This window comes from Lynx rufus, unplaced genomic scaffold (genome assembly GCF_022079265.1).
Source record: "Lynx rufus isolate CCGP_SWC_20201006 ecotype Redwood Valley unplaced genomic scaffold, mLynRuf1.p SCAF_7, whole genome shotgun sequence".
Classification (NCBI taxonomy): domain Eukaryota; kingdom Metazoa; phylum Chordata; class Mammalia; order Carnivora; family Felidae; genus Lynx; species Lynx rufus.
Window position 1 is genome coordinate 43,160,914 of NW_025814889.1, and position 17,749 is coordinate 43,178,662.

A 17,749-nucleotide genomic window follows, 5' to 3' on the forward strand; every position below is an offset into this window, starting at 1 on the left:
TTTTTTTTGCATTTTTAAAACACCAGGTGTGGGGGAGGGATGCAAACAAATGACAAAAAAGATGTTTTTATAACATTATTTTCCCTGTTTTAGAAAGAAGAAAAAAAATCATTCCAAAAGTATTCAAAAGTCCAAAGATGAAATAATTTCATTTTCTTCCCTAAAGGCTATAAAAGGCCCCTGCCTGTTGACTCCGTCCTCTTGTGTCCAGTGGAGCCATGTTACTCTTCACTGGCCCAAGTTCACTATCACAGAAAGATCGGGCCAGGCTTGTGGGCCCATGGCCTAAACAAGAAAGTGGAAGCATCAGAGGATTCCAAACCTCCCCCCACAGAACTGCTGTGGGCAAGAAGGTCCTTCCCTGAGCCAGAAGGGACAAGCGCGGCAGCATTCCACACCCAGAGCACAGGATGGCAGAGCCCTAGATGTCCCACCTCTGCTTTCATTCCCTTTCCAGAAGATTTTGGGGGGTAGGGTTGGGTGGGGGAAGGTCGACATGCCTGCGAAGAAAGTGCAACATACTTAGAAATACCAGTAGAGGGAAACATCTTAGAAGAAAAGCTCTACTAGCTTTTACTGCAAGTGGGAGAAGAAAGCCACTGAGGACGTCCCACTACAGGTAAACAGACTTCCTTTTCTGGAACCCCTGTAGCACACGGGGTCTGATTCACTTTCCCTTTTCAACAGACTAGACTTCCAGCCACATGGGGACTAATGACCATGAACCCACAATCCAGCTAGAAGGTCACTCCAATGCCAACAACTGATGGGATGGTATTTTATAATCCTCTAACTGGGAAATGAATCATCTTCCCCATCCTAATCCCAGAGGTGGGAGAAGTCTGCAACATCTCCGGGCTCAGACCAAATGGCAATACTTGGATTGCAACCAAATGATCACTGTAGAGTAGTTCCAAGCAGCAAGAGATCACATCCAGATTCTCATGGAGACCACTGTAGGGTGCAGAGTAACGGCATGAAAGCAATCAAACCTTGTATAAATAATGTTTCTTGCCTTTTTTTTTTTTTTTTTTTAATTAAACAAATCCAGTGTCTCAAAAACTTGTGAAAATGTGTTTAAAAAGGTCAGGGAGCCTGCCACGCTTTTTTGCTCACTAGAACTATCCTATTTGTACCTTCTGACACCAAGAGATAGTGTAATAGCCTCTTTTGCACAGGCCCTATCATTTTATCTCTGTCCTGTAACTGTACCTCTCTAGAGGAAAAACAGAATCGGGGAAAAAGGAAAGGCATTTCTGCTAGTGAGAAGAGAATGCAAATCAAAAGCAAACTGGAAAGCAAGAGCAATATTAAGGGTGGGATGAGAGACTGGAGTGGACGCTGCTTAAGAAATCTGGCTGAGTATGCTTTGGTTTGGGGGACTGAAGAAGCAGCTGGGCATTTAAAGTGCAATCACATTGGTAATAAATGATCATCCCTTTCTTCTGACTCTTCCCCCAGCTGATCATCCCCCACACCACGATACGCAGCAGGCACATTTCGGGGTTTAGAACGGCACACAAAGTCACAACCATCCTGTAGAGAGAGAAGCAAAGGAAGGAAATGATAATTTGGAATAACCAACTTTAGGGTGAGGCAAAATGTACCCATGGGCTAAGAATGTGGCAAGAACTAGGTTTCTTCAGGGATGATGAGAAAACCTAGATGCTCTAAGCATCAGCCTGAATTGAATTTGGGGCTAACCGGAGAAAAATTCTAATCACGTCTCATCTCGCCATCTAGGCCCCTGCAAAGCTTTCTCAGATTCCTAAATCTAAGCAACGGTATTGTTCTCCCAGCCACGACTTTGGCAAAGGCCAGGCACTAAGATGCTATGCTACTTACTGCTTTGTGCTAGGGCCAGCAGGTACCTTGTACTGGGTTTGCTGGGGCTTTTGTAGTTTTAGCACCCAAAGTCCTGTGTCTCGAGAGATCCCTCAGTCTGGGTAAACCGAGATGGTTGGTGACTCAATCTTGTATGCAGGCTACAGACTCAGCCAGCAGTCCTGTTACTTACTGCTACCAGGTTGCCAAGATCTTGCCAGAAGGCTAGGTGAGGAAACTGCTCCATTCCCTTGGCTCCCACCACCAGTCGCTGGTATAGGAACCCCCCGATGACGTAGACTGCGACCAGTGATGCAAACCTGTTGAGGAATAAAGACCTCTCTGCTTAAAGACCAAGGAAGAGTAAAACTTCAATAATAAAGATGGTCTTTGTATTCACTAGCTGTTTCCTAGGCTGTATTCTGTAAAAATGGGGAAAAAAGGGGGGGGGAGGGTTAGCTTCTTTAAAAAGCCAATTAACACTGTCTAAAAGCAAAAGGCTCAGAAAAAAAAAGACCCTAGTGTATGACTCTCACCTAAAGCCAAGAATAGTTACAGATCTACAGTTCCATTTCTCCCAAAGTTCTAATAGTCTAATGGGATAGATTTAAGAAGAGTCCGGTCCTCCTGTAGGGGGATAAAAAGCACCTCCAAATGCAAATACTTATTAGGTGTGAAACATCACATCTCGTTTTGAAAAAAACTTGCATAGTCAGAGTTTAAAGAGGATTTTCATGCGAAGCTTCCCCCCCCCCCCCCCAAACACGATTTGTATCTAAATAGCACCAAGGAATTGAGTTGAGAGGAGAAAAAAAAGGACTGCTTGGACTGATAGAGGAAAAAGCACTCACGTGACTAGTAAGATAGAACCCACACTGAGGCGGGAGATCTCTGGGGCACAGGCCAGGCTGCTGTCCATCTCGAAGAGGTAGAAACAATCTTGGACTTTGCCTCGCTCTTCAGACACAGGGTTAAAATTGTCCTGATGACGAAAGGCCAGAACGCAACAGTTATGTGGTGAACGGTTTCCTTTGGGCTCTTATTAAAAAAAGAAAAAACCCACAAGCCAAAAAAAACAGTTGCTTTCTCTTGGTTCAATAACCTATTTTCCACATATGATGGAAGACAAGGTGTCTGTGATGCAGGGCGACACCAGACTTCTGATCCATCCCAGTGTTATCTCGTCCCCTCTGGAGACTCTCCCACCTCGGGTCAGTCCTTGCATGTGCTCTCTAGGCCCGTGTGCCCCAGGACGCCTCACCGCTAGGGTGTGTCGATTGCAGGAGATCATCACCACTGCACGACGCTGCTCCATGCCGCAGTGCCTGTCGTATTCATCACCCCCTTTATAGGTCAGCATGATCCAATTACCTGAGAGAGACAAGGAAAATGGAGCTTTGGGGTGGGGGGAAAGCAGAGGCAGGCCTAGGTACTATGGTAGAAAGGAACTGAGAAGTTCAACGAAACTGGTTTTAATTCAAATAATCCTAATCAGTATGGGCTCTGTATACCGAATACCAAGCTAAAACTGGCTTCTTTGTAACAGCTTTGTGTTCCCTTAAGACAACTGAGATCCAGATATTCATATGATAATCTTAATTTTCCACAATAAAAGGCAGGCAATTGATAGTGAAAAAACAATTATGACCCACACTGTGACAATGATTCACATTTTCGGAACACCTGCTAACATCGAAAGAAGAGGTTCCATAAAATTAGCAGCTGGCAGGGGAATGCCTACGATTTAAAATTAGCCACAGATAAATTCAAAGTGGATGATTGAAAAAAATTTTAATGTTTATTTATTTTTGAGAGAGAGCGTGAGCAGGGGAAGGGCAGAGAGGGAGACACAGACTCTGAAGCAGGCTCCAGGCTCTGAGCTGTCAGCACAGAGCCCGATGTGGGGGTCGCAATTCCTAAATGGCGAGACCATGACCTGAGCAGAAGTTGGACACTTAACCGACTGAGTCACCCAGGCACCCCTCAAAGTGGATGATTTTTAAGATTGGGAGCCATTTATTCTTTATTTTTTATTTTATTTTTTCAATATTTACTCCTTTTTGTGAGAGCGTGCACGCCCACAAGCAGGGGACGGACAGAGAGAAAGGGAGACACAGACACTAAAGCAGGCTCCAGGCTCTGAGTTACCAACCCAGCCCGACGCGGGGCTCACACCCACAGACCGTGAGATCATGACCTGAGCTGAAGTCGGATGATTAACCTGCTGAGCCACCCAGGTCCCCCCGTTTTTATTTTTTAAAGCTTATTTATTTTGAGAGAGAAAGAGAGCGCAAGGCACGGAGGGGCAGACAGAGAGAATCCCAAGCAGGGCTGGCACTGTTAGAGCAGACCCCTATGCCGGGCTCGAATTCATGAACTGTGAGATCATGACCTGAGCCGAAATCAAGAGTTGGACACTGAACTGACGGAGCCATCTGGACACGCTGCCATTTCTTCTTTAATGTTTACCACATTCAAATTTCTTTTGCAAAATATCCTTTGGTTTACCGGGTGAACAAGGCAAAAGATTCCGCTTCTGATTTTGCATACAAAAAACACAGTTAAGATGAATTGATTCTTCCAAGTCACAGGACAAGTAAACATAAGCTGGGTCGAAAACCCAGTCTTCCAACCCCGAGCCCTAAACGCTCGATGTCGTTTTATTATATTACTGATCGGAGCAAATGCCTGCACTGGAAAATACAGTCATCCACTTAAAGGAGGGAATCAGACCACAGGTGCTCAAAGAGTCCTTTCGGCAATAATGATTTTAGGACTTCTGAGAAACATAACCACCACACCACAAGTTGGTGGGGAAGTTTTTGTAGACTGGTTTGCAAAAAAGCTTAACTTAATCTCTTAAAATTTAACTGGCAGAGTTGGACTATTTCAACGCGAAACGGTCACGGTTGGTATTTTCGTGACTAGCACGAAAAACGCATTAAGCTACAGAATCCCAGCTAGATTCTTCTTTTTGCCGAAGCTTTTCATTAACTTTAAAACAAGCACACAGAGGTCCTGAGCCATGGCTCCAGAGGAGCTGGGGAACTAGGTATCCTGTGGTTTACAGTCTCAGGTGAGCTGAAGCCCACATGCCGTAGGATGCTCCAAAGACACTGAGAAAGGCTGACGTATACAGGACTGTCAGAGGGATTGACTTGGGATCAATCAATCAATCAATAGGGAGACTCTTACTTCCATTGAAGATGTGGGTCTCGTTGAGTCTCCCTACCACTGTCTCCTTGCCGTTACTTTTGTTGATCTGCACCAGGCCTGCCCCAGAGGTACGGTTGCCAGCTTCTCGGCACACCCTGAACATGTAGATATATGTATCTGGGCCCTGGCCCACAGTGCTCTCAAAGCTGCAAGGAGAAGCGTGGAGAAAGAAGGAAGAGGAGAGTTACTGGCTATCAGCCTTAGGACAAGCGGCCTCTCTTCCTTTAACACCCGTCCCCCGAAAGTGTGATCCATTTATTTACTTGATGTCACAACTAAACCTAATAGTGAATAACATTCGTCGCATCATGCGACATCCATGAATCATGAGATATCCACGTAAGAGTGAATCATATTTACTGAACCATGAGACAATCCTAATTGTTGATGATGACTGATTAAGACACACAACTCAAGACGCCTAGATATTCTAGAACACCTGTTCTAGATTATGCTAAAGTGTTAGTTGCTATTTCCCCGCGAATAAGGATCTGTGTTCACAGGAAGTATCCCTTGGCCCTTGAAGATCATTTCTAGATTTATATACCTGAAGATTCCTAACAGTTAAGATGATGTGTGTAGGCCTCAATGTTCATCTGATTCTTCTAAAGTCCCACTAAATGGAGGTTGATTTGATTATTTGATATAATGCTTTTTAATTCCTACAAGTTGGTCTCTTGGATCCAGTCTCGGAAATAGCTACCCTTCTGCATAAGAGAACTGCACATTGCTAGTAAAAACTGGGCTGAGAATTTGCTCTATAGCATAAAAAAAAAAAAAAAAAAAAAAAAAAAAAGGCAAGCTATCACGGCCAAATAAGACCAATACTACTGAAGTTCAAGTTAGAACCGTCTCCCAGAGGAGGTTCTTATACACGTATTCCCTCCGTACAGAGTAGTAATATGAGAATAACGTCAGTAAGTGGAGGAAAAGACTCTTTACCTTTTGTTATACAGTGGTTGCAGCCTCTTCAGTAGAGCCAACTCTGTCTCTGACTCTCTACCCTTGTCTCCCACCAGGTCGCAGGTTTTTTCTTCTGTCTGCCAGGATTCTCTTACTGCCACAGCCAGGAGCAGTGGCAGGAGCAGTCCAGTCCTCCAGCAGCTGCAGAAGGGGAACATCCTTTTGGGAGACGGTGTGTGTGTGTTGAGGAAGCGGGGTAGGATCAGGAAAGAAGGGAGAGAGAGATAAAACACAGCAACGTGTAAGAAGTGAATGTGTTTTTGTTTTTACCGTTTTATCTCCCGTCCGTCACTTATTTCACGCTAGTCAGTCTTCCTCCTTATCAGGAAGCTGGGGTTCATTTTCTTGTGTCTGTTTCAAGCTTTTGGCTTTGACCCATTATTTTTTCCCGTCCTTTAATGTTCAGAATTGGATTCTTAATCTCTAGGTTTTTTTTCTTTTTAAAACTTATTTTGCAAGTCTTTGCCTAGCGGACTCTCTTGCCTGACACCGTTGCTCACCTCCTGTCCTGCCTGGGTGCCTTCAGGAAAGAGGCACACGGTGTGCTCAGCAAAGAGGATGGCACTGGCCTTGGTGAAGAGTCAGTGTCTACGGATTGTTGCTGATGATTTCGGCATAGGTGTGCCCTACAACAGGAATGTCTCAATTTCCGAGGTGATTTACCAACTCCTCAGCTCTACGGAGAAAGGCGTATTTTCCATCCTAGAAACTGTCAGAAGGACCAACCAATGGCCTAGGAAATACCTAGCTGACACCAAGGAATGGTAGTGGGATTCTTCAGAATGTCCAAGATTCTCTGGCACATGCAACAAATAGTACATCTTAATATCTTTGTGCCAAGAGCACCTGTAATAGGAAACTCATACAGACATGTAGCTTTCTGTGTCATTCACAGGTGAGTCCTTCACAACAAACTCTGGGGGTGCAAAGAGTTGGAAAGGAAAGAACAAAAAGGAATTACTTAATTATGACAACTTGGGTGGAGACATCCTTGCTTCTTTACGCTTTTGTGAAAAGTTAGACTGCGGTATCTCATAAAGTTTAATACTTTAATACAGTTCATAAAAGCTGCTTCAGGGGCATCTGGGTGGCTCAGCTGGGCTCAACTCTTGCTATCGGCTCAGGTCATGATCTTGCAGTCATGAGATGGAACCTCCGTGTCAGGCTCTGCATTGAATATGGAGCCCGCTTGGGATTTTTGCTCTCTCAAAATAAACAAAAATTAAAAAACACAAAAACAAAAACAAATAACAAACCTGCTTCAACCCGTGACCCACCCTAAGAGAACACTCAAATTTTCACTTAACACTTGATAAAGTCCAGTTGAAAGTTATTGAGAAAGATGTAAAACAAAGAAAAGAGACTTGAACACTTTGGGCCCTAACTTCTATCAGTAGTCAGGAGCATCCACCAGTCTTTGTTCATATTCGCCCTAAGAATGATGAATGGAGATAAACACAGCCACAGCACCTAAACCTTGACATTTATCTACTCTGATGTCTCAGGTCTGAAAAAATATTTGGTCACTCAAACTATAGGAAGAAGAAAATTCACGAGGTCAGAGAGAGAGTGGTTTGAAGAAGTCTTCCAAAACCCACCTCAGGCTCTACATGTCACAAATCCCAAGAGTTTCTAAATGTCCAGGACAGTTGTCTTTGTATCCTCCAAATTGCTGGCAATTCTTGGGACTCACTAAGTCACTTTCCAATTCACCTGTTCCTTGTACTGTTCTAGGAATGGAAACACATGGCTCCGTTTCCCAGACGCCTTTTCTCTAATCCATCCCCACACCCAAGGGCATTCTGATTTACCCTTGCAGAAGACTTCACGCTGGTATCCATTCTTAGCTGATGATCGTTCAGGCCACTGCTACTGGTTACTTTCATAACTCTCACTGTTATGGTACAAAGATTGAATTCTTCCAAACTTTCCTCACGTATAACAGCATGCTTCCATACCACAAGTCTGAACTTTGGTTAATACGCTAGGCAGGATTTAATGGGTACTAAGAAGTTTAAAAACAGGAAAATGGAAGCTCTGAGCCCTGAATTTTCTCCACTCCCCTAAACCAACTTACATCTGGCCTTCTGTTCTCCACGTTCCACTAGGGCAACAAATGCTGGGGAAGGTGTCTTGTCTCTCTGACTCTGTACTATTTCCAACATCAATTCACTGTAGTAATATTAATAAAATGTTTCCATAGAATAATTATCACCAGCCATAAAGTCTGAGGCCCCATACACATTTAAAGCACCAATAGGAAACTTAATAGAGTGCTTGCCTTCTACTGTTAAAGGCACTTATCATGCATTAACTAATTAATCCTTACAAAAACTCTACGCAGTGAATACAATTGTTGTCTTTATTTTACAGATGAAAAAGCTGAGGCACAGCTAGTGGATGGACCAGAAAAGTCTGACTCCAGAACTCACGGTCTACACTGGACCACATGTTCATGTTACCTCCTTTCACATTAGTTTTCTGGGGATCTGAGTCGGCAGCCAAAGCTCTGCTTTCTTTCTGACAAAGCAGGGGGAAGTGACTCCTCACACAGTTCAGAGGTTGGAATAAAGAACTCAAACCTCAGACTCCTGCCTTCCCTAAATTCATTGCTCAGCACACTACATGACCAGCTGAGTTCTTAAAAAAAAAAAAAAAAAACTATTAATAAGAGACTCTTTTCATGGGACTGATTGAACATGCCATTTTCCTTATATGGTCTCAGGATCTAACTTAAAATTTCAACATTCTGGACTTTCGAGATTTTTTTTTCTTCCCCCCAGGACCAGTTTTCTGGAGGGATGCTCACACAGAAGGCGGTGTCTTTTGGCCTCAGAATCAGTTCCTTATTTGTTAACAGTTAATGATTTCTTTTCCCAAATTAGAACAAAGAATAGGATGAAGGGTTAAACACCCTGAGGTCTGCAATAGTTGAGTTGAACTCTCTTTCATTTGCTTATTGGTTTAAGAAGTTAGGATGCCAAACTTACATTATTTCTTTTCTGTGTAAGGTTTATCTGTGTGTTTGAACTGCTTCTTTTGATTCAGTGGCAAATGCTCTAAGTGTTTTTAATCTAGATTATGTTTTGGCAATCTTCACAACCCAGAAGAGCAGGTATGATTTCTCTCATTTTACAGATGAGGAAACTGATGCTTACAGAGGTTAAATGATTTGCCCTAGGCTGTACAAGTATTAAACATGTATGAAATTAGTGGGACAACCTGGAGGATTCATGGCACAAAGCTACTTGCTGGCAATTTTCTGGAAAGTACAGAGGGGCAAAAATTTGTTAGGAAGAGTATAAAATCCAAGGGCTGCGTAGTTCCCTTTGAATGTGCTACAACTGGATTCTTGAGGCGCCATAGTTTGTCTGGATACTTTGGAAATAAAGAGTAGGACTTTTAAGATTTTGAAAAATCCCCTTCAATTGTCCTGTTCTGGGACAGATCTATTTCGGTAATGCAAAAAAAAAAAAAAAAAAAATTCTCTTTAATGGGATGACCAATGACGGAGGCACGAATTGGCAAGCAGTTCACATCGCTGGGGCTCTGTCCCACTCTTTCCCACCCCTCAAGACTAGCCACGAGCATTTTCCATTTTTCAGTGGAATTTCTACTTTCTGCTCTCTGGCTCACTCCCGAGGTAGCAGCCCTTATCGCCTGTCTCCAGCAGCCTACACCGTTGGAAGAGCGAACCTAATTAGCTAAAAGGCCCAACGCTGCAAAGCCTTAGAGAAGTAGCTCTGTGTCCCAAGAGCGGAAGCTCCCTACAAAGCGAAACCCTAGATAAGCCCTCCATGAGCTTCTCCGTATCACACAGGCATCCCCTTCAAACTTCTTCCAGGGTTCTAGAAATTCTCGTTCCGTCTTCGTCTCCTGACTTTCCAACCGCTTAGGGCCGTATCCTCTCCAAATGATGCCACTTTGGCTTCCTTCTCGATGCAGGCCAAAAATTCCTTCTACAGGTAGCCAGCAATCCCTCAAACGACTCCATACCTAGGGTCCTTCCTTTCTCTGCTTTCCAATACCCGTCAATTCCCTCTCGGGTCTGGGTAGGTCTTTTCTCCCTCGCTCCCTTCGGGACTCGTAACTCCCTGCCCTCACGCCTGCGCCTGCGCCTCCACGCTGCCCTAGGGCTCCTTAGCTGCATTTTGGGCTAGAACCTTGGCCAAAGCTGACTTCGGGATCCCAGCCCCTGTCACGGACGCCGAGGTGTGAGCGCTCTCCAGCTCCTCTCCTCCTCCACGCCCCTCATACTCACGTGTCACGGGCAAAGAGAGTAGCCAAGGCGCAGAATCCCCGGCTGAATACCTGCCTGGGGCTGGGAGACAGGGCCAGCGAGGGGCCAGCCGCAGGCCCCCGACCCACAACTCGTGTCAAAGGCCAGCGTTCCCCAAGACGCCTCGCTGTGCACCACTCCGGGAACCGGAAACAGGAAGCACCAGGCGTCCTCTGGGCAACTGCTCCTCCCACTAGACCCCAAGGCATGTGACCACAGAACCATTTCGCCCCTTTCCCCTTCCCGGTCTCCCGGCGGATCCCAGACTCTGATTGGCCAGGATCCGGGCATTTAGCTCCGCCCTTGTCTTATCAACTCCAATCCCTATAGAGATTTTCAAGTTGGGTTCCACCTTTTCGGGTCGCCTTTTTACCAATGGGGCCCCAGAATCCCGCCTCCCGGCCTCTCGGCTCGTGGAGTCACGCGCGGTCACGCGGGGTCACGCGCGGTCACGCGCCAGGCCCGCTCCCCGGTAGGTCCCCAAGCGGACCGTACGTAAGAGCGGGCGGCGGAAGCGGAAATATGGGGAGGGGGTTGTCGGCCAGGCCTCAGTGGGAGCTGTAGTTCTCACCGCAGGTTTCTTCCTCTCCGCGCTTCCCCAGCTCGTTTGCCGCCTGCGGGAGGTGCTGTTTCGCCGTCTGCCGGCCCTGAGTCGCGTTGTCTCCAAGCCCGGCGCCTAGAAGACAGTGGACAGCGACTGGGTCGTGGTAGTCCTGGCATTCTTAACGATACCTTTGTTCTTTAGTTCCTTTCTACAGCTTAGTACCTTGGGGTCTGTTGTTACCGATACTGTTTTTGTTAACCGTGTCATCCTGGTGTCGTGGCGTTTTGCGTGGAACACTGCAACCAGTTCAGTTCGCCAGAGATCTCTTGGCATTTTGCGGTCTCGTGGCCCTTTGCGTGATGAGCATTCTGTAACCAGTTCTGTTCTCCAGCCTGTCCCGCGTTTCTGGTGTCCTGGGGAAAGAGCAGGTCAATGTTAGTCTTTGTGCCTTTGCCAAGATCCTCTGTGGTTTCCCTCGTGTCTGTCTTATTCGTCGCTCGGGGAGGTCCTGCGCGTTCCTAGAACGTGGTTCAAATGCTGTTTGCTCCGGTGGTGTCCCGGCTCGACTCTCTTCGGAATAAATAACGCCTTCTAAATGCACACTTGTTGCCCATCCCCGGTTTTAGCGCGTTTTCATGCCGCTGTGGCTCCTACGTGGCTTTTGTGTGTGTCCCTCCCCCTCCCATCTTTGCGGATAGAGACTGGATTTTGATTCGTCATTCTCCTCGCCAGAGTTAGCACAATGTTTTGAATCCAATAGTAATAGAAGCTAATACGTGTATAGTTCTGCAGTGCCGGCACTGTTGTCCGTGCTTGAAGTGGATACTCATTCGCTTAGTCTTCACAAGTAACCTTGAATTTTAAAGCTTCTAGAGGCTAAGTAACCTGCTCTGGGTCCCACAGCTATTTGTTACGTGTCAGTATTCAGCTCCCATAATTTAGGCGTTAATTAGATATGCATATAGTCTTCAGAGTCCACGCTCTCAAGCAGTACATTGACTGTGTAGGATACTGTTTATTAATTGGTACATTCAGTTCAGGCAGGGTGGGCTGGGTTCAGGTGTGTTCTCAAAAAAAATAAAATTAATTAAAAAAAATTTTTTTTAATGTTTATTTATTTTTGAGACAGAGAGAGACACAGCATGAACAGGGGAGGGTCAGAGAGAGGGAGACACGGAATCTGAAACAGGCTCCAGGCTCTGAGCTGTCAGCACAGAGCTGGACGAGGGGCTCGAACTCACAGACTGAGAGGTCATGACCTGAGCCAAAGTCGGCCACTTAACGGACTGAGCCACCCAGGTGCCCCCAAAATTTTTTAACAATAAAAGTAATTTGTAATCAGAAAATACAGAGAACATGTTCTCCATTTCCTTTTTTAAAAAGATTTAATATCCTCAAATGTTTCTCCATATCACTAACTTTGTAAATAAACTTTTTAATGGTTGTGTAATACTTAGGTGTGTGGATTGCTGCTTGAGCAAGTCCATTAGAATTAGGTATTTATTTCTATTGAATTGTTTTTATCAGTTCATTCAACAAATATTTACTGAGCAATATACTGTTACAGATTTGGGGGGTGCACGGGGTGGGGGGGAGACAAAAATCCCTTTTACAATAAGCTTTCATTCTGGAACTGATGTTCATTTGTTGGTGAATTCAGAAATCTTGCCTCTTGGTCATTGCCTAGGGCCACATTGGACTGGAGGCAGGGAAGGGTGCAAGTTGGAAGTCACAAAAGGTCCAGCAATGCAGTTGAGTAGGGTGAATAACTTGTCTTCTGTAGGAGTGAGAAGGAGGGAGAGACTTCTCTTTCCGTCCACTCACTACTAACCTGAGTTACTTCCCTGCTTCTCATGCTTCAGTGCCCATTGTGGAAACTATCTGTGCCAGGGACAAAAACTGAAATTAGCAGTTCTTTTTTGCCTTTCTGCTCTGCCTGTCTGTAGCCGCATCATTAACAAGGACACCCCCCTGCACGTAATACCCACACCCACACCCCCCTCCCACATACAAGGTAAACTGCTCAGTTTGTTTAGAAAGCAGTCCTTTAGCAGTTTTGTGCTAAAATCAAATGCGCAAAAATACCTCCTGTGTAGTATAAGCAGAAGAAGGAAAGGTACTTGAAAGATCTAGTACCCCTCATCCACGGGGGATATATTCCAAGACCCCTAGAAACTGCAAATAGTACTGAAGCCTGTGTTTTTTCTTATACATACATACCTATGATAAAGTTTAATTTATAAGCGAGGCACAGTGAAAGAGCGGACCTACGCCGGCCGACTCCATCTTGTTCTGTGTCCTCCACCTTGAGTGACTATGTCCCCGACATGCCCCCTTTCCGGGAAAATCGCAGAACCACGCCTCCTCCCCTTGAGTAACCTCCCGCTCACCCGTTCAAACTTCCCGATCAAAACACGCCCGTCGACCTGCGTAACAGGACTCCGACCCTTCCCCAGCCAGTCGGCTGAGGCCACAGCCATTACCTCACCAACTGCCCCTAGACCCCTATAAAACCTTTGTGCTTTTGAAACTCGCTCTCTCTCTCTCTCTGATATCTCACCGCTTTGTCGGTGCAGGTAGGAGATTGAGCTTGAGCTAGCTCGAATAAAGGCTCTTTGCTTTTGCATCGGACTCGGCTCCCTGGTGGTCTTTGGGGATCACGAATTCTGGGCATAACAACAGTACGAGACTAACAACAATAACTAATAATAAATTAGAGCAGTTATATCAACAAGTGAATGTGGCCCCTGTCAAAATATCTTACCCTGAGGGTACTCACCCTTCCTCTTGTGATGGTGTGAGATAACATGCCTACATGAAGAGACGAAGTGAGGTCAATGACATATATATTGTGATTTGATGATAGATTACTATTGACCTTTTGCTGATAAGTCAAAAGAGGATCATTTGCTTCCAGGATGTGGTTCACCTTGAGTAACTGAAGCCATAGAAAGCGAAACCATGGGTTAGGGGAGACCACTGTATTCTGAATTCTTCCTTCAATTTGTTGCTTTGAGAATTCTCCCGGGTGTGCTTTTTTGTTAACTCTGAGCTGGAAGCTTGGTTGGGAATGGCTTTTTAAAATCTCTCAACAGCTTCCTTCAGTTATGAGTTTTGCGTTCCACGTGTTGCTCTGGTTTCACTATCAAATAAATCCTACCTGCTCACAATTTTCTGATCTACTCAGGGATTTTTTTTTTAAGTTTATTTATTTATTTTGAGAGATAGAGAGTCGGGAAAGGGCACAGAGAGAGGGCTCCCAACCCTCTCCCAACCATGAGGTTTGAACTCCACGCTGTCAGCGCAGAGCCTAACACGGGGCTCAAACCCACGAACTGTGAGATCATGACCTGAGTTGAACCAAGAGTTGGACGCTTAACTGACTGAGCTACCCAAGTGCACTTGCTCAGGGATCTTTGAAATTTGTTTGGTAGTTTCTCAGTCCTGATATGCATGTATTCGACTTGCCATCTTGAACTAGATTTCAGTTTTGAATTTTTATTGATGACGTCTTTTTAAAATATTTAACATATTTCAAGGACTCAGTGTATTTTTTTGGTTTTGGTAATTTGCATTCTTTTTTTTTTAAAGTGTTTATTTTTGGGAGAGAGAGGGGCAGAGAGGGAGAGAATCGCAAGCAGGCTCTGCTGCACTGTCAGTACAGAGCCCTATTCGGGCTCAAACCCATAAACTTGAACCGGGGGATTATGACCTGAGCCGAAGTCAAGAGTCGGAAGCTTAACCAACTAAGCCAGCCAGGTGCCCTTTGTTTTAGAACTCTTGTATTCACTTTACCCGGATTTGCCAGTCCTTTACAAGTTGCCCCGTTTGCTTTATTAGTCTGCTCCCACCCCACACTAGTTTATTTTGAACAATTTGAAAGTTCCCTATTACCATTACGCACACCAGTGTGTATTTCCTAAGAATAAAGACATTCTTTTACCTTATCACTGTGTAATTGTCAAAATTAGAAACTGTACCATTGATACAATATTATTACCTAATCCATGGTCCATATTCACATTTCATCCATTGTCCCAGGAAATATGCTTTATAATGATTTCCCATTCCCCAACCACAGAAGCCAAGCAGGGGTCACACAGTGAGGTTAGTTGTCATTTTTACCTTATTTGCCCGTGAAATTTTGAAACGTACATGTTACTTAAATTGTAGAGTGTCTCTCATTTTGGATATGTCTGATGTTTCCTGATGATTATATTTAGGAATGAATTTTTTCAGTAGGGCTAAGAGACAAGTGATGTGTTCTTGTATCAGTTGGGATCCAATTGGAAGACAGATACCACACCAGTGATTTTAAGGAAACAGTTAATGTAGACTGGTTTTCTAGTAAATCATTACTAAGAGGAGGCAAACAAGGACTCGAAGTTACAGAAATTACACAGAAGTAGCAACTACAGGATGCAGCTACTACTTCTGGGCTGAAGAAGAGTTAAGGAAGTACCTTAGAAACTTAAAGGAAGTGCTCCCTTCCCCAACCACAAGGTAGAGAGATTCAGACCTCTGAAGAGAGGGTGTGGTTCCTGCCGCAGAATGTGCAGCCCACTGATAAGGTAACAGATAAATTGCTGGAGGGTGTGGGTTGATTTTGAACTGGTAGTGGGAGCCTCTTTATGGTGGCTCCTTTGTCATTTTGACAGGTCCCATCATTGTTTGAGCCAATTCTTTGCTTTTGGGTACACAGATATTCCATGTTTATCTTGTGTTTTAATTACCTTAGAATCAATTGTTTCTTCAAGGCAGACTTGTTCCATTTAGTGGAGAATGGTATTGAGAAAGCAAGATTTACACATTTGTTCACGCATAAGGAAACACAGAAAGTAGTTTAAAAATTTTTTTAACGTTTGTTTATTTTTGAGAGAGAACGCGCGCGCACACACACACACACACACAGGCGCTCTCATGAGCAGGGGAGGGGCAGAGAGAGAGAGAGGGAGACCAGGCTCCAGCAGAGCCCAACATGAGGTTTGAACCCACGAACTGTGAGATCATGACCTGAGCCAAGGTCAGATGCCTAACAGACCGAGCCACCCAGGCACCCTGCAGAAAGTAGTTTCATAACCGATAAACCATACTGTTGTATAAAGCAAGCCTACTAATTAGAGTTCAATGTTTGTTTAAAGTTTCATTTTTTTGTTGTTGAGGTAAGTTTTATAAATAATAAAATACACAACTCTTAACTATATAATTCACTAAAAAAACTGTCAGCAAATAAAATTCAGAAGTGGTTTATAAACCACCCAGGAGCAAGGTGATGATGTCTAATTTTACCATTTCTATTCAACACTGTACTGAAAATCCTAGACAGGACTGGACAGGGACACAAGGAAATGTTCCTGGGTGACGAAAATCTAAATCTTGATTACACGGTGGTTACCACTTCAGGTTTCTTTTGTTTACTGTTTGCATGTATCTTTTTCTGTACTTTCCTTCGACCTGTTTGTGTCATCATATCTAAAGTGCGTGTGTGGGGCGCCTGGGTGGCGCAGTCGGTTAAGCGTCCGACTTCAGCCAGGTCACGATCTCGGCGGTCCATGGGTTCGAGCCCCGCGTCAGGCTCTGGGCTGATGGCTCAGAGCCTGGAGCCTGTTTCCGATTCTGTGTCTCCCTCTCTCTCTGCCCCTCCCCCATTCATGCTCTGTCTCTCTCTGTCCCAAAAATAAATAAACGTTGAAAAAAAAAATTTTAAAGTGCGTGTGTTATACACAGCATATAGTTGTGGTTTTTTTGTTTGTTTTTTGCTTTTTTTTTTCTCCTTGTGTTACAACCTCTGCCATTGATTTGATGTGTTTAGTCCATTTATGATGAATCCACTTATTGATGTGGTTGGCTTTAGGTCTATCATTTTGCTATTTGTTTACAGTCTGTCTTACATGTTTTATTTCCCTTTGTTTCTTCTTTCCTTTAAAGAAATTCAGGGGAAAAAAGAACACCATCTTTTATATGCACCTATATATTTACCATTTCTGTTCTTCAGTCTTGTAGGTCTAAGTTTTCATCTCGTGACGTTGCTTTCAAGTATGAAGAGCTTCTTCGAGCATTTCTTGTCGCGCTGGACTGCTAAACAGTTCCATTTTCTTTATATAAAAGTGTTTTTTGGGGTTGCCTGAGTGGCTCAGTTGGTTAAGTGTCCAGCTCTTAATTTCTACTCAGGTCATGATCTTGCAGTTCCTGGGATTGAGCCCCAAATCGACCTGCTTGAGATTCTCTCTCTCCCTTTCTCTCTGCCCCTCTCCTGCTAGTGTGTGCACTCTCTCTCAAAATAAATAAACTTAAAAATAAAGAAATTAATGAGGTGCCTGGGTGGCTCATTCGGTTGAGCGACTGACTTTGGCTCAGGTCATGATCTCGCAGTCTGTGAGTTCGAGCCCCGCGTCGGGCTCTGTGCTGACAGCTCAGAGCCTGGAGCCTGCGTCGGATTCTGTGTCTCCTCTCTCTCTGCCCCTCCCTCGCTCATGCTCTGTCTTTCTCTCTCTCTGTCAAAAATAAATTAACATTAAAAAAAATCTTAAAAAAAATAAAGAAAAATTAAATTTCTGAAAAAGTTTTTTTTCTTCTTTATTCTTGATGGATGTATTTGCTGGATATAGAATTCTGGACTGGTAGCAGTATTCACCTCACACCCCAGATTGATTGAGATATAATTGACATATAGCATTGTGCGAATTTAAGGTATAAAATGTGATGGTTTGACATGTATGTATACTGTGAAATGATTACCACAATAAGTTTAGTTACTATATCCAACACCTCACTTAATTACTTTTATTTTCTTCTTTTTTTTTGGTGGTAAGAACATTGAACATTTACTCTTAGCATATTTCAAGTATACAGTCCAGCATTCTTTTTTTTTTTTTTTTTTGCCAACGTTTATTTATTTTTGGGACAGAGAGAGAGACAGAGCA

The 17,749-nt window shown here is 44.2% G+C and overlaps 2 protein-coding genes across 7 annotated transcripts in view; one reads left to right on the plus strand and one right to left on the minus strand.

The window, feature by feature from the left end:
- Positions 1–383: 383 nt before the first annotated feature.
- Positions 384–11,442, minus strand: M6PR (mannose-6-phosphate receptor, cation dependent). 5 transcript variants are annotated; one of them, XM_047065403.1, is made up of 8 exons: positions 11,049–11,442; positions 10,854–10,958; positions 5,983–6,162; positions 5,020–5,186; positions 3,086–3,195; positions 2,676–2,806; positions 2,018–2,144; positions 384–1,536 (listed from the first exon to the last, which is right to left on the minus strand). In XM_047065403.1, exons 3-8 carry the CDS (start codon positions 6,159–6,161, stop codon positions 1,414–1,416), a joined length of 837 nt encoding a protein of 278 aa, XP_046921359.1. In that variant the 5' UTR covers position 6,162; positions 10,854–10,958; positions 11,049–11,442; the 3' UTR covers positions 384–1,413. The 5 variants fall into 5 exon arrangements, with proteins under 5 accessions (XP_046921359.1, XP_046921355.1, XP_046921358.1 ...); XM_047065399.1 differs by lacking the exons at positions 10,854–10,958; positions 11,049–11,442 and adding exons at positions 6,504–6,629; positions 10,265–10,436; XM_047065402.1 differs by having other exon boundaries at positions 10,854–11,442.
- The window catches only part of KLRG1 (killer cell lectin like receptor G1), a 56,563-nt gene continuing 49,717 nt past the window's right edge, over positions 10,904–17,749 (plus strand). Inside the window, exon 1 of one of the 2 annotated variants that reach the window (XM_047065408.1) lies at positions 10,904–10,983. The gene's annotated coding sequence lies outside the window, so the exon portion shown is untranslated. Of the gene's footprint in view, positions 10,990–17,749 lie in introns of both variants that reach the window. The other variant, XM_047065406.1, reaches the window with a different exon arrangement.

Bases quoted from the DNA above. Each gene is read 5' to 3' on its own strand.
- M6PR (XM_047065402.1), bottom strand. From the start codon at position 11,002: ATGCCAGGACTACCACGACCCAGTCGCTGTCCACTGTCTTCTAGGCGC. The intron at 6,163-10,853 runs GTGAGAACTACA...GTCTCCCAAAAG, and splicing joins CGGAGAGGAAGAAACCTGCG to GATGTTCCCCTTCTGCAGCT. The intron at 2,145-2,675 runs GTGAGTGCTTTT...ATTCCTCAACAG, and splicing joins GGTTCTATCTTACTAGTCAC to GTTTGCATCACTGGTCGCAG.